At 41.2% G+C, this 23,441-nt stretch overlaps 1 protein-coding gene across 1 annotated transcript in view; it reads left to right on the top strand.

Annotated features, from left to right (window-relative positions):
- b4galt2 (UDP-Gal:betaGlcNAc beta 1,4- galactosyltransferase, polypeptide 2) overlaps positions 1–23,441 on the top strand; it is a 98,043-nt gene that overhangs the window by 69,296 nt on the left and 5,306 nt on the right. The window contains exons 5-7 of the mRNA XM_058066147.2: positions 5,520–5,707; positions 6,664–6,786; positions 11,311–11,415. Coding sequence (XP_057922130.2) covers positions 5,520–5,707; positions 6,664–6,786; positions 11,311–11,415 — 416 coding nt within the window. The remainder of the gene's footprint in view (positions 1–5,519; positions 5,708–6,663; positions 6,787–11,310; positions 11,416–23,441) is intronic.

Below are 23,441 nucleotides of genomic sequence, written 5' to 3'. Positions count from 1 at the left end.
CTGGATGTGTTGTGTGAAATCCCATGGTGCCTGAGTAGGTGGTTAGGGAGATTTGTCGTGTTGTTGTGGTATTTTACTTGACAATTTACATATCCTGCAAACAACGAGCGCTTTATTTAGAACATCTCCCTCATTGGAAAAGCCAAAGTGTTTCCACACACTGGACCCCAGTGGTGGCTTCATTATTTGTTGTTTGTCGGCGCGTGGCGATGACATCATGCTTAAATCCAAATTTTTTTTCCCTGGTATTGATGCAATTGAGGGCTGCACCGCGGTCAAGTGGTTAGCGCACAGACCTCACAGCTGACCTGAGTTAAATCCCACTCTCAGCCATTTCTGTGTGGAATTTGCATGTTCTCCCCGTGCATGCGTGGGTTTTCTCCGGGTACTCCGGTTTCCTCCCACATTCCAAAAACATGCTAGGTTAATTTGCGACTCCAAATTGTCCATAGGTATGAATGTGAGTGTGAATGGTTGTTTGTCTATATGTGCCCTGTGATTGGCTGGCCACCAGTCCAGGTGGGACAGCTGGGATAGGCTCCAGCACCCCTGCGACCCTCATGAGGATAAGCGGTAGAAAATTAATGATGCAATTGATTGATTACCTTTTAAACGATCTTAAATGGTTATATGTCGACCGGATTGCCGAACACAGATGGATGTAGTTGGATCGTAGGAATATAAATCAATACATCGATGTACTAGATGACGGGATACACCCCTACTAAGATAGTAGGTCTGGTGAAGTTTTTTTAAGCAGTGTGAGCGATTTTTGGACTTTTTTTGCCAGCACAACAGTTATTTTAGTCGCAAGCCCATATGTTCAGGCAGGCTAGGTCATGCCACGGCAGATCCGAGCCCGGAGCCACACAACCATCTGCTTGTGTCTTTGTCGTCTTGCTGCCTTCTTCTTTTATGCCTCTTAAGTGGGACTGTCAGGTGGCAACTCCTTAAGTCCAGTATTCAGTATATGTGTTTCAGTCTGCTTTTTCTTCTGACTGACACATGGTGCCCGACCCCCCCGTGGGGCGCCGCTAACCTTTCCCGTCATGTCTTTTTCGGCAGCAACTCTTGTCATAACTCGTCATCTTGCTGTCCTCCCCCTTATTCCCTTCCATCAGGCTTTTGTTCGGCCCACTTCCCGTGTGTGATTTACGCTGTCATACCAGCAAGGACTATATGACTGGCAGGTCTGAGCTCTCGACTCGGGCTTAACGCTGCCACAGTGTGATTGGCTTCAATGTAGCCAATTACAAATAAGCATGCATTTTGTAAGAAAACAGAACAGAACTATGAGTTGGATCTAATGGCGGCTATGATGATTGTTTTGTGGTGAAATAGTGACATATTATATTTAGGCAGTTTAATACTGCAGTTAATACTCCAGAATTCCCGGGAGAATCCTGGGAGACATCAAATAACCTAAACCAACCAAAGAGCTTACATTACTTTGCTTACCTACTAAATATACTAAGAATATTTCCATTCTCCTCTGCTTATCCGGGTCCGGGTCTCGGGGGCAGCAGTCTCAGCAGGGAAGCCCAGACTTCACGGTCCCCAGCCATCTCCTCCAGTTCCACCGGGAGGATATCAAGTCGAGACATAATCCTTCCAGCGTGTCCTAGGTCTGCTCCGCGCCTTCTCTCGGCTGGGCATGCCCAGAACACCTCACCAGGGAGTTGAGGAATCTGGACTAGATGCCCGAGCCACCTCAACTGGCTCCTCTCCATGTGAAGGAGTTTCAAGTTATCGTTTTTTTTTTTTTACTGTGTTTTTATTGATTAATTAATTTAATTATGAATCAATTTGTGCCCAATCCTATCAGAAGTCATCTCAAAACTGTCAAAGAAACAAGCTATTTTTGAAAAGAAAGAAAAGTAAATTCTTATTTCAATATATACGTTTTTATTGAAGTTTTTATTGATTTTTTAGGCATATTCATTCATTCATTTTCTATCGCTTAGCCTCACAAGGGTCAAGGTGGGGTGCTGGAGCCTATCCCAGCTGTCTCCAGGCGAGAAGCGGGGTACACCCTGGACTAGTCGCCAGCCAATCACAGGGCACAGGAGTCCCCGGAGAAAACCCACGCGTGCACAGGGAGAACATGCTAACTCCACACAGAGATGGAATTGAACTCGGGTCTCCTAGCTGTGAGGCCTCCGTGCTAACCACTCAGCTAGCGTGCAGTTTGAGGCATATTCTTTAATAAAATGTCGGTTTGATTCAGTTTTTGCTCACTCTTGAAAAGAACCCTCCATCTAATAAGTGAGGACTAAAATACAACACAATGGACTTGATTCAGTTCTTATTTCCACATGGATGTTACATGGCGCCCTGCAATAACACAAAGGAAGCCATATATTAAATTAGAGGGCTTCCCGGTCCTTATTTACTTTGAAAAAAATGCTGGTCTCATTGTTTGGGTGCAGCATCTCAGCACAGCTTGTCAGGGTTTCGATGCTGCACTGATCTGTTGTGGTTCCTGATTTGCAGTAATTGAATTGCCCGCTACGGCTCGGCCTTTCATTGCGATTGTTGTGTTGTGTGTGTGTCTCTGTGTGTGCTGCTAGAAAGTCATTACAGCAAATTAGTTATTTTGGCCTCACACCAGCGCTGTCACACTCCTCCATCCTCGCTCTTGTTCCCAGTGCCAGCCTCTCATAAACCAGGAAGGATGTGTGATTGAAGAATGCCAGATTTGAATTCCATAGATATATAGAGCCATGCAAAAACAAAAACTTCTGTAATATCTTTGAAATTGTGAAACCATCATGTATTCTCGGTTCATTGTGCACGCAGTGAACTATTCAAAACCTTTTTTTTGTCTTAATGTAGATTTTTATGGCATACAGCTGAAGAAAATTACAGAACCCATGTGTCATAATATTAGAATATTCTGACAGTTACTCAGTTGTCTCAAAGTACTTAGTTTGCTAATTGCTCAGTTTGCTAATGAGTTGGTATATAGTGGTCTAAATATTGTCGATCATTTGAAAATCAAGGTTCTGGAGACTGAAGGAAGAGAGGCACAGGACAGAAGCTGCTGTTATACGTAGCTTTTGCAAATACAAACACCACACACACACACACACACATTGAACTCAGTCTCCATTAAAACTGATAAGGTGCTGAACCGGTGGTCCTTTGGTGCGCTGACTGACCAGCCAGACTATATATCACGATAGGGCCACTCTCTGCCTGTCTGGAAGACACTGATAAAGCCTGTCACTCACATGTTTTTGTGTGTGTGGCCTATTCTTGTCATGAAAAAGGCTGATTCTGATTGTAAGAATTAGCAGGAAGTTAAAAATCAATAAATTGCCAAATGCAATTGATAACAAATTCAAAAAAGAGCAGCTCAATTGCTCCAAATTGGGGGTGTCCATACTTTGTCCATCGAGTGCGGGGGCCATTTTGATATTTGTAATTTTTTTTAAACAGGCTAACATCATCGCATGTAGATATGCTAAGACATTATACTATTAAATACTTTAAATCCTTACTTTACTTTAAATACTTTAGTTTTTAGACGCATAAAGTTTCATTTTTTTCCTAATTTTTTAATGCCCTTTTGATCTTTTTTCAAATGTTGCTGTTGTTTTTATTACTTTTCTTTTAAATGTACTCCTAGAGTGCACCACTGGGCCAATAAAAGCCAATGTGCAGGGATCAAATGGTCCCCAGGCCACACTTTGACATCCTTGCTCTAAATGATGTTTTTCTTTATCTTCCTCCTGCCTGCTGCACGTACAAGTCAAAGAAATCCAAAAGGCAGCTTGAGAGAGACTGCCTAAAACGATCTTGTCAAAACCTTCATTCAATGAGTCCACCTGTTGTGTCATAACTGTTGTTTATTTTCATTTAAAATACACTAAGAAAACAAAAATGAGACGTGCCTCTTAAAATAATTAATCAATTTGGGGTAGGATTAAATCAGCAGGGTTTCAAAGACTGTAAGAACTCTAATTTTGCCTACAAAGACAAATGAAGTTAGCAGGTGTTTATATAATGTGCTTCCAACTTTGTTTTTTAACCTTTTGTTAACTAACTTTATTATTTTTGGGGCATTTTAACTTCCTTAAAGGCGTGCTTACAGCTTGCAATGACCTAAAGCAGGTCCAAAATCTTTCAGTCTTACAGAATTGACTCAATATTTGAGTTCTGATGGCGTTCTAATACTTTTGTCCATAGGGCGGCCTGGATCAGGTTGAACTTGCTGCTTTGCTGAGTGTGTAAAACATATTTGAGTGCAGCAGCAACAGCAGCAGGCAGCTTAGCAGAGGTCAATAGGCACACATACACCCACTTGGTGATAAATACAGACCAGCAGCGCACTAAATATTGATGCTCAGTGGTGCTGAACCTGTACGTTTCACCTTAATTGCTTGGCACTGAACTCTTGACTGTGGATCATTGCAACTTCGCAGCAGTGGAAAAACATCCATAGCATCCCTCAGAGTGTCATTATTTGTCATAGGCACATACTCTACATTGTCATTTATTCGGCACACCTATAGAATACAGTAAATCCTCCCTGAAGCAAATTTGTGTGAGCGAGAACGTTTTGGGTGTCCAAAGTCCGGTCCAGGAATATATTTGCAGTCTGCAGGGTGTTTTTTTGCAGTAGAAAATGAGGCGTCGGATTTGAAATAATTGTAAAATAATTAGATCCATTGTTGCAGATCATTAAGATTAATTGCGATGGTCATCATTAAATGAAAGGCCATTAAATACTTTTAAAATGCAATGAAAATAAGTTGAATAAATGCAGCCCCTTTCAGTACAGGCCGTTTTACACTATTGTGTTCCATGGCTACAGTATCTAAATATGGAACCTACCAAATGAAACATTAAACCCCTGTCTTTTAGTAATCAGCAGTAGAATATATATAAGTTTCAGGAAAATATCAGTTCCCCACTGAAACAGGGTGAAAGTGGATGGATGGACATTTGGAACTGAACTGTCCCTTCAATACGTAACCTTCTGCACGCTACTGGTCCACTTCCTCTTTGCTGTCAAGTGTGTTTTTACATGCAAATTATTTTGGCTCTCTCTTATCAAATGCACTACTGCCACCTTGTGGCCATTTTTATGGCTTAAAACTGCTCTAAAAGTGACATCCATAAGTGTGCAGTTGCATCATCACCTCTTTTTGCCTCTCGCGCAAAGAAATGTAAAAGACGTATAAATATGTCTTTTACATTTTGAATACATATAAATTTATACAATACACCTCATTCAGTTTTATAAAAACTTTAAATACACTTTTGGTATTGAATGAGTTACTGGACAATATATGTAAATCATTTTACATTTTAATGAAGCTGTTCATATTTTTACTGTATATTAAATTTTACCACAAAATGTATTTAAATTTTATTTTAATACATTTAAAATGTACTATTTTCTTTATTATTATTATTGTTATTATATTGTAAGTCCTGCTTCACAGCAAAACAAGGTGGATGGTAAGACAAACGGTTGATGGTTAACGGTTGATGGTTGTGTGTTTTTGCAGTTGGGTGACGACACTTTCAACCGTGCCAAACTTTTAAACGTGGGCTACACGGAGGCCCTGAAGGATGGCGACTACAACTGCTTCATCTTCAGCGACGTGGACCTGATCCCCATGGATGACCGCAACCTCTACCACTGCTACGAGCAGCCCAGGCACTTCGCCATTGCAATGGACAAGTTTGGCTTCAGGTGAGGCCCTGATGAATATGCTTTGCACTGCTTTTATGATATTACATTACAGCAATGATTCCTAACCATTGCCGCGGTACGTTAGGTTTGCCATGAGACATCATCTGCTATGCAGCTCGAAATTATTGAATTACACTTATTTGGTCCCAAAATATATATATAGTTCTGACAAATTATGTGTATTTGTTCTTCTATGTATATCAGCAACATAGTACAGTGGCATGCCTATTGATGTCATACTGTGTGATATCAGTCAGCTGATATTAAGCCCCACCTGTGATTTGCTGTTGCTCCTCCCACAGCAAAGATAAAGTGGTGATTACAGATAAACTCTGCAATAAGATGCCTATGCCTGTAACAAAAGTTATCCGTTCATTTGTAGCGGCTTGTTATGTCGAAAAAAAGTAAATAGTTTGATGGCTTTGCATCGCATATTGAACTCCAATATAAAAATCCAGGTTTTGTACATTTCCATCTGTTAAACAATTATTTCACAAATAATTGGAAAATGTGCCCATTGCAGAATAATTTTTAATAAGTTGCCTTGACTTCGGCTGCATTGTTTTTCCCATAATCAATTTCATTTATTGTTTATCTGTAATGCTTGTTAGCAAATGCTAGTATTTGCATTTAGCTAACTGGACATAATACATGAACTGTGTGTATAATGAGTACTGCGTAGTAATACTCGGGTTATGTACACAACTATATAAGACTCATGTGTAATAATCTTTATTGCCATAATGAATTGTGGTCAGTTCAATGATATCAACTACTTTGATTACATGTAAATGTTGAAACTGTGAATGTGAAATTCTAATGATTAGTATTTAGTAGGGGTGCTCCGATCCATCGGCCACAGATTTCTTCTCTCTTCTCTAATATTGTGCAGGTGTACCTAATGTTGTATGCAGTGAGTGTACATGAATATGTCGACTTGCTCATTTTCCACGCAGGCTGCCCTATGCGGGCTACTTTGGAGGAGTGTCAGGCCTCAGTAAAAAACAGTTCCTGAAGATCAATGGCTTCCCCAATGAGTACTGGGGCTGGGGAGGGGAGGACGATGACATCTACAACAGGTAAGTGGCCAAAAATGGTGCCTGATTCCTTCTAATTAATAGTCTCAGTCAATGTTTTTCACTACTGGCTCAAACTCAATATTGATAGCAGGACTGCAAGATGATTTAAAGCTGCTTTCAATGGCACGTATGGTCATAAGTTAAATTTACTGTCTTGGCAAATGGTTGTTGAGACTCTATATAAGCTGATAGATTGGTTGTCTGACTTCTAAATGAACATAAGACTTAATAGAATAAAGATTTGGTCAATTTGTGCATGTAGTGTTAAAAAAGAGAATACTATGTGTGGGACTTTGTATAGCATATTTTTTTAATCAGATGCCAGCTCCACTAGGCCAGTAGACGCTCCAGATTTCCCCAGAGATATTTTGCGGCGGATCTAATTCCACTTTTTTTTCCATGAGGTGACATGCAGGAATATGATTGAAATTGCTCAACTGCTCACATGCAGTCTTCTGCTTTTTAAATTAGCTTCAATTGGACTCACTAAAATATCACTTCCTGGTTAGTAATACTAATCTCAAAATATTACCTCTATTACCTGCACTTGTAGTAATTTAGCTTCAATACTGGAACTAATTCCCTGTAGTGTAGTATTGTATATTTTAAACCAAGTGTTTGGGTTTGTCCATCACTACTTCAGACCAGTAAAGTAGGTGGTCAAGGTTCGTCAATAATAATCGATTATAGCGTTCTGTCGAGTTTCTGGATTGTTGACGTGTCAGGCCTGTCCTGATAATCTTTACGTCAATTAACTGCTCAATAAATAAAACAAATTCGACTCACATTGGATGATAAGAGGGTTCACTTTGTGCATCTGTCTCAACATGTGGGCGTGTTGGTTTTATAACGGAATGAATGAACCCTCCTGTAATTTACAGGATTTCTTGTCGGTTTCTTGTCCCAGTGGGCAGGAGGCGGGGAGCTAGAGAGTGCACACACAGGGTGCTTCATGTGAACATTGTAAGGAGTAACTAGCAAGCCAATGCAAACGTCAATTTCTGACATGAAAAAGTTTGCGACAAAAAGTGAAAAACTGAATACAACACAGTGGAACTTATGTGTCAGCTGCCGTGTTCACCAAACACATATTACTATATCCAAAAATTTACTTGGACTACTACTTGCATGTTCTCCCCTTCCATGTGTGGTACTCCGGTTTCCTCCCTCATTCCAAAAACATGCTAGGTTAATCGGCGACTCCAAATTGTCCATAGGTATGAATGTGAGTGTGAATGGTTGTTTGCCTATATGTGCCCTATGATTGGCTGGCAACCAGTTCAGGGTGTACCCCGCCCCTCGCCCAAAGCCAGCTGGGATAGGCTCCAGCATACCCCTGCAACTCTAGCAAGGATAAAATGCCAACATATTGTAGCTTTACTGAAGCTGAATGAGTGCATTTTACACAAAAGTTGTTTCAGTGTCAGCTGGACTCATAAATGGCTCCATTTGTCGAATAAACTTGGCAAGCCAACAGCACATCATCATTGTAACTGTGCCTTTTATCTTCGTTTAACCCCTCAATGATACAGCAAACCAGGATGTGCTCATACTGTCCTTCTCTTTGTCCTATTGTGCAGAGTAAAGTTTGTCATTTGCATTGCGTGATATGACATTAAAAAAAAAAGCAATAAATCTAACTTGCTCTAAGCTGCAGTAACAGTGTGTGAAGGTTACGGGTGGGCTCACATTAAAAGCTCACACTCCACCACCAGCACTTTCCACTCTCGTCTGTCATGGCTGGCTGCTTTAAAAGCCTTTCAATGGGTAAGTGGTCGGGAATATGCCCTTCAAAGCTCATTTTGGACAAGCTGCAAGAGAACCACATTCTGACCCTTTTAATATAAAATCTTGTTTTGGGATTTTTTTTTTTCACATTAATCCGTGAAAGTGTTGGTTGGTCATGTGGTCGCTTTGGCTCTTTGGTGTTGACCATATTACCTCAGCATCTGCTGCATGGATAGATTTCCTGGAAATATGTATCACTGAGTATTATTAAATTGCTAAGCAGCTCTTAAATTGTGCAGGTGTCCATTGGCTGTATAGTCCAGGTCAGCATTCATCATAGCAGGATAGTAGCAAGAATTATTATTTTCCAATATTTTATGGGATTTCAAGGCCAGAAACTGGACATGTTCTCCAGCTGAGTGGATTAGCAGGCTGTCCTACACAGTAAGTCAGACTGTGTGGCACCCGTGAATGCGAGTTTGGTTATTTGTGCTTGTATGTTCTCTGTTAAATTCACAAAGCAAACAACAGGAAGTCTTTCCATCTTGCAGATTGTGGTTTTATGAAAGAACCACAGCTGGGTCATTTCCTTGGTAATGTCATTAGTCCTGCCGGTTTTATGCGCTATACGCGGGAGCTAACTGTTCCTACAGCTGCTGTCACATGACACTTGGCTAGTGACCCCCACAACCTTGTCAAAGCGTTCTGATTGAAGAGGTGGTTTAATAGGAATGCTTTCCGTTCCACAGCATCCCCTCTGTTGCAATTAAATCAAGGCCGCTGACTGTGAAAGAACAGGCAATGTTGCGTGTATTTTTGTGTGTGAACGGACACACATGTTTAAATAATACAGTGGAACTTCGGTTGGCATGCACCCCATTTGGCGTGGGTTAGAACTGCTACAGCGGCTCGTGTTTGTATTTGGGATTTTTATTCTTCTTTCTGTTTGGGCTTTTCCCTTCAGGGGTCACCACAGCAAATCAATCTCCTCCATCCAACCCTGTCTTCTGCATCTGTCTCTCTCACACCAACTACCCTCATGTCCTCCTTCACTACATCCATAAACCTCCTCTTTGGTCTTCCTCTACGCCTCCTACCTGGCAGCCTCCTTCTACCAATATATTCACTATCTCTACTCTGGACATGTCCCAACCATCTCAGTCTGGCCTCTCTGACTTTAACTCCAAGGCCTCTAACATGTAATGTCCCTCTGATGTACTCCTTCCTGATCCTATCCATCCTGGTCACTCCCAATGACAACCTCAGCATCCTCATCTCTGCTACCTCCAGTTCTGCTTCCTGTCTTTTCCTCAGTGGCACTGTCTCTAGACCAAACAACATGGCTGGTCTCACCACAGTTTTGTATACCTTTCCTTTCATTTTAGCTGAAACTCTTCCATCAAACATCGCACCCGACACTTTTCTCCACCCGTTCCATCCTGCCTGCACACGCTTCTCCACCTCCTTTTCACAATCTCCATTGTTCTGAACTGTTGACCGCAAGTACCTTTTGTGTGTAGTTATTGTGTTTGTTGTGAGATAATTCAACCCCACAATAAAAACCTGTTGATCCGCCGCTCAAGTCTGATGCTTGTGTGTCTCATCAAACATTACAGTAACAGTACTGACAGCTTTTGACCAGTCTAGAATACTACACATGTTCCCAGCATCTTTGAATGCGTCTTCTGAATGCCTTATATTTGTATTATAGTTTATTTAGCCATTGCTTAAAAATTAAAGCACAAAATGTCCTTCAATATCCTTTTTTTTAACTAATAATAGGCTATATTCAACAACAAAACAGTATGATTTATTAATGAATGTGAGTGTGAATGGTTGTTTGTCTATATGCGCCCTGTGATTGGCTGGCGACCAGTCCAGGGTGGACGATAAGCGGTAGAAAATGAATGAAAGAATGACACTAACCAAGGTTCCACTGTGTTCATGTGAAAGGCATATATATGTGCTATATTATACATGTGTGTATGTGAAGGGATAAACATGAGTAATATGTGCATGTCAATAACAGACAAGCCTACATTATGTGAGTATGTAAATGAGCAGACATCTTTACATCATGAGTGAACGTTAATAGACACTTTTATTTGATGTGGATATGTATTGTTCAAACAAAACATCTTCATATTTTGTGTGGGATTACATTTTTTGTCTGTGTTAACGAATTGACGCCTTCACTTGATCTATTTGTGTAATATTTTTTATTTTGTCGAAACAACTTGTTTCCAGAGGCACTGACATACCTCCATAAACAAATATTGTAATGCAGAGTGGGTTTGACAAGAAAACAGATGAATTCAAGTGGAACTGTCTGACTGACTCAAGTAGATAGAAAAGGCAATTCTATTCGGGTCAGTCCCCATTTTGGCAACAAAAAGACATTTTAAGTACAGCTAATCTTTAAGTGGACCCCTCAAAAGACACACTGTCGTCTTTTCAATCACAATTAATATGAGCAATTTAGCCCATTTGACAATCTTTGACTTGTGTGATGCAGGGTGCACTGCCGCATGCTAACCTCTGCGTGCATGTGTGTAAAAGCTGCTCAAATCTGCTCTCTAGCCTGCTATAATAAATCATCCAAAACTCAGTCTCAGTCTGCATGGGCACATTTGATTGGATTCATTGGGAATTCCTCCAGTTCTCCTCTCCACTTCCCACCACTGGAGTTAATTGCATTAAAGCAATGGAGTGAAGGAGAAAGCACAATCCAATGGTTTTTTTGTGCTTTTTTTAATTCCTTATAACGCCATATAATGCTGGGTTGTGTTTTTGCAGGATCACTCTGAATGGGATGAAGGTGTCCAGGCCAGACGTTCGCATCGGTCGCTACAGAATGATTAAGCACGAGCGGGACAAACACAACGAGCCCAACCCGCAAAGGTACCTCATCACTGTCCAGATGTATTTATTTTAGCTTTACACCGGCTTGCTATTACACCTCATGTAATCGACTCCTGTAGCACTTTTGTTTCTGTGGGTTTAACACGGACCTTCGGAGTTCTGAGTTCAGGTATATGGCTGTATATGTTCATTCATTCATTCATTCATTTTCTACTGCTTTTTCCTCACGAGGGTTGCAGGGGTGCTGGAGCCTATCCCAGCTGTCTTTGGGCGAGAGGCTGGTCGCCAGCCAATCGCAGGGCACATATAGACAAACAACCATTCACACTCACATTCATACCTATGGACAATTTGGAGTCGCCAATTAACCTAGCATGTTTTTGGAATGTGGGAGAAAACCGGAGTACCCGGAGAAAACCCACGCATGCACGGGGAGAACATGCAAACACCACACAGAGATAGCCGAGGGTGGAATTGAACCCTGGTTTCCTAGCTGTGAGGTCTGCGTGCTAATCACTCGACCGCTGTATACATATATATGTATCAGTGATAAATGAAGAGACCCACACTCACTAACTTTATGTACAATTTACTACTAAATTATTGTTAAGGTTGTATAACCGGAGCCCTCATCCTGAAGCATTTTAAAGTACCACACATCATGAGTCATACTCACAACACCCCAAAGACCTCACAAATATGCATCATTTAGTTTGTCCCATATCCACTCCCATAACACTTTAGATTATTCAGATCATGTTTACTTCATGATATCTATAAGTAATAATATATCCACTATGCATAGCTGAAATTTCTAGAAAGCCTCAAATTTCTCCAAAAAATCATAAACATGAAGTCAGAGCGCGGCTGTGGAACAAAAATGCTAAAGCTTAGTATTTTCAGACCGTCCTGCAGGGGGGCAGAGAAGCGTCTTTCCTATATGTGGCAGCGTGTTTCTGTCATGGCTGCGGTATGCTGAATGATTCATGGAGCGAGCCGCTGACATCCATGCAGGACGTGCTGAATAAATAATAGGCTGGGATAATGCACTTACATATTGTAGAATGTCATTGTAAAGTAAAGGGAATCATATGTTACCAATATGCATTGAGATCTTTCACATACTGTATAGCAAAGGTTCCTGAAGTGGCCTCCACGTACCCCCAGGGCTACACCAATTGTTACAGGGGGTATGTGGAGAAACGATGAAAAACAATTAGCGTCTAACACTCACATTTACGCCTGAACGCCTCACACATGTATGGTTGAGTTTGAGACTCCAGTCACAACTTTGTTGGTTTTGAACTGAAAATATCACCTAAACTCTGACATAGGACTGAAATTCATGACTAAGGACTTGACTTGGTCTTTAGTCTGATGACTTGAAAGTACTCGTCCCCATTCAAAAGTATTCAACTTATGTGTCTTTCTGTCATTTTCCGGCAAGACACTAAGCTTTCCCTCGGAATCTGCCTCATTGAATGTATTTAATAACATCCAATCAGGTGTAAGAACAAACAACAAGTGTGTGGCTTACACTTCGCTGAGCGCCAGACTGCTGGAGATTGGCGGTGATTAACACTGGGATGTGTCAATATGCTAATGAGGAGAATTTAATTTGCATTTGCACATTACAAAGACTTGTAAAGACTCCAAAAATTTAAGCTTATCATTTCAGACTTGATTCGACCCGTTTTGTCTTGACACAGACTTGCATGTCTTGAGACTTGAGACGAGCTAAACACTGACTTTCTTCCACCTCTGCTTTTTACGAGAGATGCTTCGATCAATTGGGCACTGATCAGTATCCGATTTGTGTGAGAAATCATGTGATTGGTATAAGCCTGATAAATGCTTTTCCATGACAATCATTGCAACCCGAAGCCAACCATGCATGCAGTGCAGTATCTTGCCCTAACTAACATCTTGGGAATCGTGCACAGTGCGCAGGCGTGCCAAAAGAAAAAATCGTGTCTGCCGCGTGGAACGTAACCAACACATGTCATGAAAACAGTATAGCACGTTAAAAAGCTTTAATTTAATATGGAGATTTGAAGAACACTTTACGGAGTATGGTGAGTTAATGAGGCTCACGGTGGGATCATCAACAACCAGAAGCTAACGCAGCCATGTGGACACTGGTCCAGCTAGAATGTGACGCTAATAACCCGAGACTGAATTAACTAACTGAATTAATCCGATTAGATGCCCGGCCTTTCTTAGTGCTCTCTTACTCACCTGGAAGTCCTGTTGGAGCTCCACTAATGTTCTCTCACATCAAAAGTCTCCTTGAAGAACGTGTGTTATATGTTCTACTGTATGTTTTTGTAGGCTGCACGGCGGACGAGTGGCTAGCGTGCAGGCCTCACAGCTAGGAGACCCAAGTTCAATGCCATCTCTGTGTGGAGTTTGCATGTTCCCCCCGTGCATGTGTGGGTTTTCTCCGGGTACTCCGGTTTCCTCCCACATTCCAAAAACATGCTAGGTTAATTGGTGACTCCAAATTGTCCATAGGTATGAATGTGAGTGTGAATGGTTGTTTGTCTATATGTGCCCTGTGATTGGCTGGCGACCAGTCCAGGGTGTACCCCGCCTCTGGCGCAAAGACAGCTGGGATAGGCTCCAGCACCCCCCACGACTATGTATGTTTTTGTATAAAGTAAGTAGATTTTATGGTTCCTTTTTTCATATCAAATGACCAGTATCATTTCCCAAAAATGTACAATTAATCTATGTGATTGGCATCAGTATCGGCCGTAGATCATCGGTATCGGAATTGACAGCACAAAACCCTGTTCAGAACCCTACTACCCGAGAAGTACTACCCGAAGAAGATGAAATGACATCATGTTGTGCTTCTTTAGCCAGCACGCAAGCTTGGAATAGCGCTTCTGCTGGTTGCAGCCAAGTAGCGCAATCCATTTTATTATGCTCATCAACACTGCAGATGTAGAAACATAGCTTGAGATTATAGATATTTTAAGGAAATAACCCTCTCTGTGTCCTTTAGTCCTGCTGTCATATTATAAAATGTAAAAGGCGCCCAGGAAAGGAAATTATTTGTAATAAAATAAAAAATGGCTTCATAGAGATAGTGCCCACCCAGGGGGTGTTTCAAGTTGCGCTTTTGGCAAGCACCGCTTATGAAGTGCTTTTACAGACAGAAGTATAAAAGCTCTTCCTGTATAAATGAGTTATTTGCTGGTGTGATGAATGAGGCCCAATATGGCGGGATGAGCCCTTGGAGACACATTAATCACCAGGAGTATAGCACCTCACATTAAGCTGCTTAAATGTGGATTATCACTGTTTATTCTCCTCTAAGAGCACCCCCCCCCCACACACACACACGTCCCATCAGCACTCAGACCCATGCCAGACAATCTTGAAGGCACCATGACCGACGTTGCCTCCTCTTCTCCGACAGCATCATTAGGGGCTCTAAAATAGGTATCTAGTGTGACTCCCCAAAATGTGTCTAAGAAGATTAAAACCGCCTCTTCCTGTTTTGCACACGTACTTTAACGTGCTTTCTATATGACACCTTATTGTGCATTGTCGGGAGCGCTATAGTTCCAAAAAATCACTTTATCTTCTCCCTTGTAGAAGAAAGAAGTTCTTTAAACCATGTTCTCACAAAGACTGACTGAGCTGTGCCGTCCAAAAGCTTGTAAAACGGAATATTGGAAGGCTTTATTGTGCTAACAAATACTGTCTCCACTTCATTTCCTGACATCATTGTTACATTATAACAGCCCAATAACACGAGCCTGGGGCTGCACGGCGGACGAGTGGTTAGCGCGCAGGCCACACAGCTAGGAGACCAGGATTAGATTCCCAGCTCGGGCATCTCTGTGTGGAATTTGCATTTTCTCCCCGTGCATGCGTGGATTTTCTGGTTTTGCTAGGTTAATTGGCGACTCCAAATTGTCCATAGGTATGAATGTGAGTGTGAATGGTTGTTTGTCTATATGTGCCCTGTGATTGGCTGGCGACCAGTCCAGGGTGTACCCCGCCTCTCGTCTGAAGACAGCTAGGATAGGCTCTAGTCTGTACAGTAAGCATAAATGAATAAATATTACCACTTTTTCTCGTATTTCAAATCGAGGTGGCACTACAAAATGTCTGTCCTATGGCATGACAGAAAATAACTGTGAAACACTGCTCAATAAAAATATATGTAATGTTGCACATATGTATCGGTATCGATTGATCGCGGAAATTGTGAGTTTGACAATATCAGCAAAAAAGCCAATACAGACATCCCTAATTATAACACAAGAATACACGTTAATTTGAGCTAGCTTACAATGCTGTCATTGGGATACACCTATTTCAACTATGAAGCCCTCGTTGCATCGTTTGATGCACATGCTGTGATCATGCATTAACACGTATTAGTTGCAATATCTTGCCGTATTTTGATGATTTAAAACACTACCGAAAGTTCTTTCCTAAGCACATTGATACACATACTTATGCTAGTTCCTTCAACAACAATAGCAGTGACAACACTTACGATGTCCGCTCTCCTTGGGATGGCTGTGTCTTCCAGCACAAGACGTGTGCTCCAGTACTCAAAAATGCTGATGGAAAACGAGCATCTTGCTGAGTCTTTGTCACGAAATTGAGAGCTAGGTATCCACTCTTCCGTCTGTGAATGACACTGAGATTGGTGATTAGCGGCGTTTCCGCGAGATAGAAATAGTTTTTCATGCTAGCTGTTACAATAATAATATTGCTATGTAAATGGAACACTGCTGTCTGTGTTTTTTTGTTGGTTTTTTGTGAGGGCTTTAGCGTCAAAATAAGTACTTTCCATGACTCTCGTTGCTAGCTAGATCATATAATTTTGTTGCGTCCATGTTTCACATAATATTGTGAATGATGGTCAAAATTCTCAAAAAAAAAAGTGCAGTTCCCCTTTAAACACTGTCAAGATGTCTCGCACGATGTCAAAAAAGCAAAATGAAAATTACAGAATTTATAAATGAATCCCGCAATGCTCAGTGAGTTGTTGTCTTGCTGGATTTGATGAAACGTTTTATCTTGCAAACAAACAATCTTAATGATGTGTAAAACAAGCATGTCATCCATCTTTGTTTTAAGTGTGTGTCCTCTGTAATTGCCTGTCAAAACAACACCTCTGGAAAATGGGAGCGTCTCGTCTTCTCGTCTTCATCCAAATCAATAAATGAGCCACTGACTGGCTGGCTGAACATGCTGGATTCCTCTCAGCACCACATGCTTCCTGCACATAGATGCACACCAACAGGGACGCCATTTATTTGGAGGTCCATACATTATTCATCGCCTAGTGAGGGACAGAAAATAGTGTCTTTTAATTGGAACAAACTTTTTTTTTTTGCTCCCTTCTGGAAGCTCATTAGAACGTCCTGGATATGTTTTAGCTTAGAGGATAGTTTTTCAGGAGAAGTGGGATTTGGACTTAAATAGGTTGTGGAAAGGAGAAGAAGACACCTCTTTGGCAGTCTTCACTTCACAAGCAATCACAATTAGTTTTTTTCTTAAATCCTAAAAGTGTCTTTCTCACTGTTTCTCCTTGGGAACCTTAAATCCTCAGTCTGTCAAGACATTTGGAATTAAAGAAAGCCATGCGGGGAAGTGAGGCATTATGATAAAGAGTTTCTTGGTAGCTGAGACAGTGTCAGCTCTTAAGTGAGGAGGGTATCTTAACTGGGGAAACATCGCAGTAATTACCCTTTTTTAGGCTTTAGGTACCGCATATACGTATGTAATCATAAAACCAATATATTTCAGTTCACAGGTCACACTATCATAATCTATTAAATCTAACTCCCTTTGCATAGGAGCAGATTTATATTCAATTGTCACATTCTTTAAATTTACATTTTATGAGGATTTGAAGCTGCACTTCTCCATAGCGCCATAAGAGAGAGCACTTCTGTTTTTCAATGGGAAAAAGTGAAACCTAAACCAAAAGGTCTAACTCTAACCAAAGCAACGACTTTCTGTTTTGTCATCAGTTATTTCATGAATTCAACTACTTTAAAAAGAGGGTAATCAAAGTCTGTCTAGATATTTTTTCAAATAATTTCTGAAGCTGTGGTTAAAAACCTGTTTTTAAAAAAAACCTTAATGATATTTGTATTCATCAGCCCCTTTCTGATGGTTACTTTACATCAGGTGTGTTCAAAGTGCGGCCCAGCAGCCATTTGCGGCCTGTGTTTCTTTTTATTGGCCCATTCTAAATATATAATTTGAAAACTTTATATATATATATATATATTTATATATATATATATATATATATAAAACTTTTAATGTATGTATAAATATGAATGTATAAAGTGTAAATATGAACAGAAAAAAAATTTAACTAATGAGAAAAAGTCATACTTTTATGAGAATAAACTAGTAATATCATGAAGAAAAAAAATTATTTTAGTAGCATGATATTGAAATGTTAAGGAAGTTTAAGTTGTAATATTACATAAAACAAAATAAAGCTGTAATTTGGGGGAAATTAGATTGGGGGAAAAGTTATCATATTATGGGAATAAAGTCAAAATATTATGTGAATAAAGTCCTAATATTCCAAAAATAATATTTACAAAAATTATTCATTTTAGTAGCATGATATTGAAATATTTAAGAAGTTTATTCCAAAAAGAATATTTACAAAGATTATTTAAGAAGAAATATGACATACTATGTATAAGATGTAAAATAATAACAGGAAAAAAATGTTTTTATAAAAAATGAGCAAAGACTGATTTTTATACGACTATGCTTTTTTCACCAATGTCACCAAAATGGTCGAGTGGTTAACGCGCAGGCCACACAGCTAGAAGACCCGGATTTGATTCCCCACTCTAGCATCTCTGTGTGGAGTTTGCATGTTGTTCCCGTGCATGTGTGGCTTATCTCCGGGAATTCCGGTTTCTTAAATGTTGATTTCGGGGGACATGCCATTTTGTTAGGGGGGCGTTGTCCCCCTAAAGGAGGATTTTCCTTGTAGTTTATTCTATTTGTCTTTACACATAAACATGTTTTATTAGATTACCCAGATAAACTCGTCACCTGTCTGTCTCCAGGCAGACTTTTTCACATGAATAAGGAGAGTTTATCCATGCTTGCTGTGCTTATGTCCAGCGTTGACACAGGGAAGTGTTGCCTTGACTCTTCAATAAGGGTGCCTTATCTCCTCTCTCTCTCTCGCTCTGCCTCTCTCACACACACACACACACACACACACTCGCGCACACACACACGCACACACATTCAAGTTAAACAGGAGTCCATTCTCAGTCCATGGGCCATGGCGAGGCATAGCGATGAGATGGCGGGCTGAGAAACAAGGCACATTCATCACACTGGCATGAATTACTCATACAGGCATGTTTGATGTTGCATTTATACGTTATCAGGCTTTTTTGTCCTTTTTTTTGGTGAAACTATTAATTAGAATAGAGAATTAGAATACACCCAATCTGATGAGAAGTACAGCCACAAGAATATATATATTGTTATTAATAATCAATTGTACTCAGAACTGGGGCGGCACGGTGGTCTAGTGGTTAGCGCGCAGACCTCACAGCTAGGAGACCAGGGTTCAATTCCGCCCTCGGCCATCTTTGTGTGGAGTTTGCATGTTCTCATCGTGCATGCGTGGGTACTCCGGTTTCCTCCCACATTCCAAAAACATGCTAGGTTATTTGGCGACTCCAAATTGTATGAATGTGAGTGTGAATGGTTGTTTGTCTATATGTGCCCTGTGATTGGCTGGCGACCAGTCCAAGGTGTACCCCGCCTCTCGCCCGAAGACAACTGGGATAGGCTCGGTAGAAAATGAATGAATGAACTCAGGACTGACTATTCATTGTCTTTATCTTGTATTGGAGCTCATTAGGTGTGCCTAATGAAGTGTCAGGTTAGTGAAGGTGTTCCTAATGAAATGTCCGGTGGATGTGTCTAAGATGCCTTATGAAGTGTGGAGCGGCTGTTTCTATGGTAGTGCATGCGGACCTTTTGATATCCACTCAGCCTCTCTGAGAGCGCAAGTGTTCCTAATGAAGTGTCTAGTGAGCGTGTCTATAATAGCGGACATGTTCCTAATGAAGTGTCTAGTGAGCGTGTCTATACAGGTCATGGAAGCACATCAAATAAAACTAAGCTTCTATAAGAATGACTTGATGGCATGCAAATTGAGTGCATCGAATATTGTCTATATGTACGCTGGGATTAGTCTATGGCTTTTTAATCTACGCTCCATGGCAGGCTTATCGGAAGATCCTCCACTTTTTTTTATATCAGCATATCTTCTTCGCTCCATCTGTCATTCTTTTTTTTTCTCAATTTTGTTCCTGGAATATAATTTTATCTGTGGGTTCGCCCATCCTCCATTTTTCTGTTCTGTCATTTACATTGTCCACTCCCTCTCCTCTTGTCCCCTCCTGTTTTTCTTCCCCTCCCTTTCCTGATGCAAGTGTCAATCCTTTCAAATAATTCTATTTTTATCTCAAATGTGTCACGACTGTTGAAGGAAAAAAATGGCTGACAGCGTGCTTTCTTTTCATAACCGGGCTCAGTGGTCCACACTGTCCCATGTTAAAAGCGAAAATCCTAGAGTCTCGTCTTCAACACCGAACGGAAATTAGTTTGGTAATTATGTGAAGGGATGAAGCCACCACCATCATCCCGGTCCAGAAGAAGCCGTCTCCCTCCTTCTACAATGATTACCGCCCGGTCGCACTCACTCCCATCATTATGAAGTGCTTTGAGCGACTCGTGATGCACCACATCAAATCTACCCTCCCCCCTGCACTGGACCCCTACTAGTTTACATATTGGTCCAACCGCTCGACCGAAGATGCGATCTCCACTGCCCTCGACTAAGCCCTCACTCACCTGAAGACCAAACACCCACATGTCAGATGGACTTTCTGACGGGGAGACCACAGGCAGTCCGGGTCGGTAGCAGCACTTCCAGTAGCATTATGCTGAACACAGGGGCCCCCCTAGGATGTGTGTTGAGCCCCCTCCTCTTTACGCTGCTGACCCGCGACTGCACATCCTCATCCAGCTCAAACCTCTTCATCAAGTTCGCAGACGATACAACTGTGGTGGGTCTCATCAACAACGACGACGAGACAATCTGCAGGGGTGAGGTGACGCCTGGCAACGTGATGTAGGGACAACAATCTCCACCTGAATGTGGAGAAGACAAAGGAGATTGTAGTGGACTTCAGGAGAGAGCATGGCCAGCATTCTCCACTAATCATCAACGGTGCTGCAGCGCCAAGTTCCTGGGTGTACACATCTCCCAAGACCTGTCCTGGAACATCAACACCACATAGTATCTGGCCAAGAAAGCACAACAGCGACTCTACTTCCTGTGGAAACAGAGTAGACTCCCATTATGTACTCTTATTATAGAGGCACCATCGAGAGCATCCTGACCACCTGCATCACCGTGTGGTATGGTGCCTGCACCATCTCCTGAGAAGCTGAGAAGATCATTGGTGTCTCTCTCCCACCCCTTACTGGACATTACTGGACCACGCCCCCCTCACCCGCAAAGCCACCAGGATTGCAGGTCACCCCACCCACCCATCCCACAGTCTCTTCAGCCTGCTGTCATCTGGGAGGTGACTCCAGAGTCTCTGGGCCAAAACCAGCAGGCTCAAAGACAGTTTCTCCCTCCCTGCTTTACCGTCAACCACCCCCCCCCCCCCCCCGCCTTCCCCCCGCCCACCATCGGCTCTGGGCCCCTGACTCTGCCCACGCACACACTTATCTCAGCACTGCACACCTCACTTTACCCTCGCTCATTTGCACCACTGTTACATACCTCATGTACATTACATTGTTAATTATTTAGTTTAGTTGTTGTAATTTTATTTATTACTTGCTGCACCGGGGGTCCGAAAGGACTGAAATTTCATGTATGCTGTACGTCGAGCATGTATAGCATATTTGACAATAAAGTTGACTTTGACTTTGATCATTATTAATCCCTGATAGCTAGCCAACAAAACATATGGAAACTGTTTTAGTGAAAAACTAACAACCAACAGAAAAATTGGCGACGAAAACAAGTAGTTTTTGCATCATTGTGGTAGCTAACAAAGATGATGGCAAAATTGAGGCCATCATTTTTGTATAATGCTGATACCCGTCAAACATAGCAATGAGAAAATCTGAATGGAAATTTGGTTACATAGTGTTAGCATCTATTGCCTAACCAAAATGGTGATGATAGCAAGTTTAGTGGAACATGGGATTTCAGTAATACCACTAACTAAATAAAACAAAATGAAGACAAAGTAACAATAAAAGGGACCTATTATGCTCATTTTTCGGCCTTTTCTATTGAGTTGCGGACTCCTATAGAGCAGCAACACACAATAACCAGTACACAAAGCTTTATAGTTCTTCCAGAATCTGCACCTATTCCAGCTGTATTTCTTTAGATTTTGTGCTTCCTGTGAAAACGGTCTGTTATAATGTATTCCACCCACGGCCCGCCTCCACGCAATTGCGGTTTGTGCTCCTAGCTAACATAATAAACTTCATAATACGTCAATTCATCTCTTTATTTATCTAAAATTTCCGCTTTTAATATAGCCATGTGTTGGATCCCGAATCCAATCCGGAAGTAGAGACTGTAAAGTGCAAAGTTTTTTCAAGAGAAGAGCTTACTTTAAGTTGTCTCTCAATGGTAAGTAGCTTTAGCATTTTAGCTTTAGCATTACAGCATCGGTAACCGAATGTGGCCGCTAACTGTGATGGGAAACGGCTATTACCAACGCCGCTCCCTGTATGCAAGCATTTTTACTCCATGACAAAATATGGTGATGAGAAAAGGTTTAGTGGAAGATTATATTGTTGTTTTTTATATTATCTATGTAATTTTTATTATAACAAACCACACTAAAAATAGCTAAAACAAGTCTTTTTAGTATTTATTCAAGCAAAAACCAGACAGGAAAAAAAAATCAAACATCGATGAAGTAGTTTTTTGCGTAATCCTGGAAAAAAAAACAAACAAACAAACCCAAAGACATTCTTCAAAATGCAATGGATTGTACTTTAGTTAATTCTCTAGCAGTCCACAAAATATGGGTGTATTTGTACCATTGTTAGTGACTCAACAATCGTATCATTTGTCTGCACAAGGGGATGCTGAATACACAAGAGATCATGTCCAAAATGTAATGGATTGTTCCCGGGGTGATTATCTCGCCGTCCCAAAAAAAAAAAAAAAAGCAAAAACCAGCACAGCGGCCTCATTTCTACTGCGACTGGATGAGGTTGCATCAGCTGCAGCAGCTGTGTGCAGCAGGCTGATGCATTGTACCGCTTATTCCCCTTCTTCAGTTTTATAATACAAGCCATTTCCCATGTTAGGAGGACATCTGATGCAACTGTTGAAGCATAGCCAGAAGACATCCAACATAAATTGACCAACTTGGGATGGACCTTTGCTGTCTGTCCACTGGGTTGTAATGCTTTATAGCCTTAGCGCCATCTCATGGTGGGGACTTATTATTGTTATTTGCATACGTATGTTTGCTGTAAATTGATTCATGATGGGGAAATGGGATCAATGATTTATTTGCTACTTAAAATGATTAACATTTGAGGCACTTTTAAGTTCCACTTTTTACCCTCAGGTCCCTCTCACAAATGTGTGATTAAAATGTTCATTCATTCATTCATTTTCTACCGCTTTTCCTCACGAGGGTCGCGGGGGGTGCTGGAGCCTATCCCAGCTGTCTTCGGGCGAGAGGCGGGGTACACCCTGGACTGGTCGCCAGCCAATCACAGGGCACATATAGACAAACAACCATTCACACTCACATTCATACCTATGGACAATTTGGAGTCGCCAATTAACCTAGCATGTTTTTGGAATGTGGGGAGAACATGCAAACTCCACACACAGATGGCCGAGGGTGGGATTAAAATGTTACATGTCAATATTTTTTCCCACTTTCACCTTTTCAACAACTTCAAACCACACCACAGATGATGTTTTAATGTGCTCAATAATATCTGATTTTAATGACTTGTTTTTT

The sequence above is a fragment of the Doryrhamphus excisus genome, linkage group LG6, assembly GCF_037039965.1.
Source record: "Doryrhamphus excisus strain RoL-2023G ecotype Guam linkage group LG6, RoL_Dexc_Guam_v1.1, whole genome shotgun sequence".
NCBI lineage: Eukaryota > Metazoa > Chordata > Actinopteri > Syngnathiformes > Syngnathidae > Doryrhamphus > Doryrhamphus excisus.
Note: the sequence above shows the minus strand (reverse complement) of the source record. Positions and strands in the feature narration are given on the sequence as shown.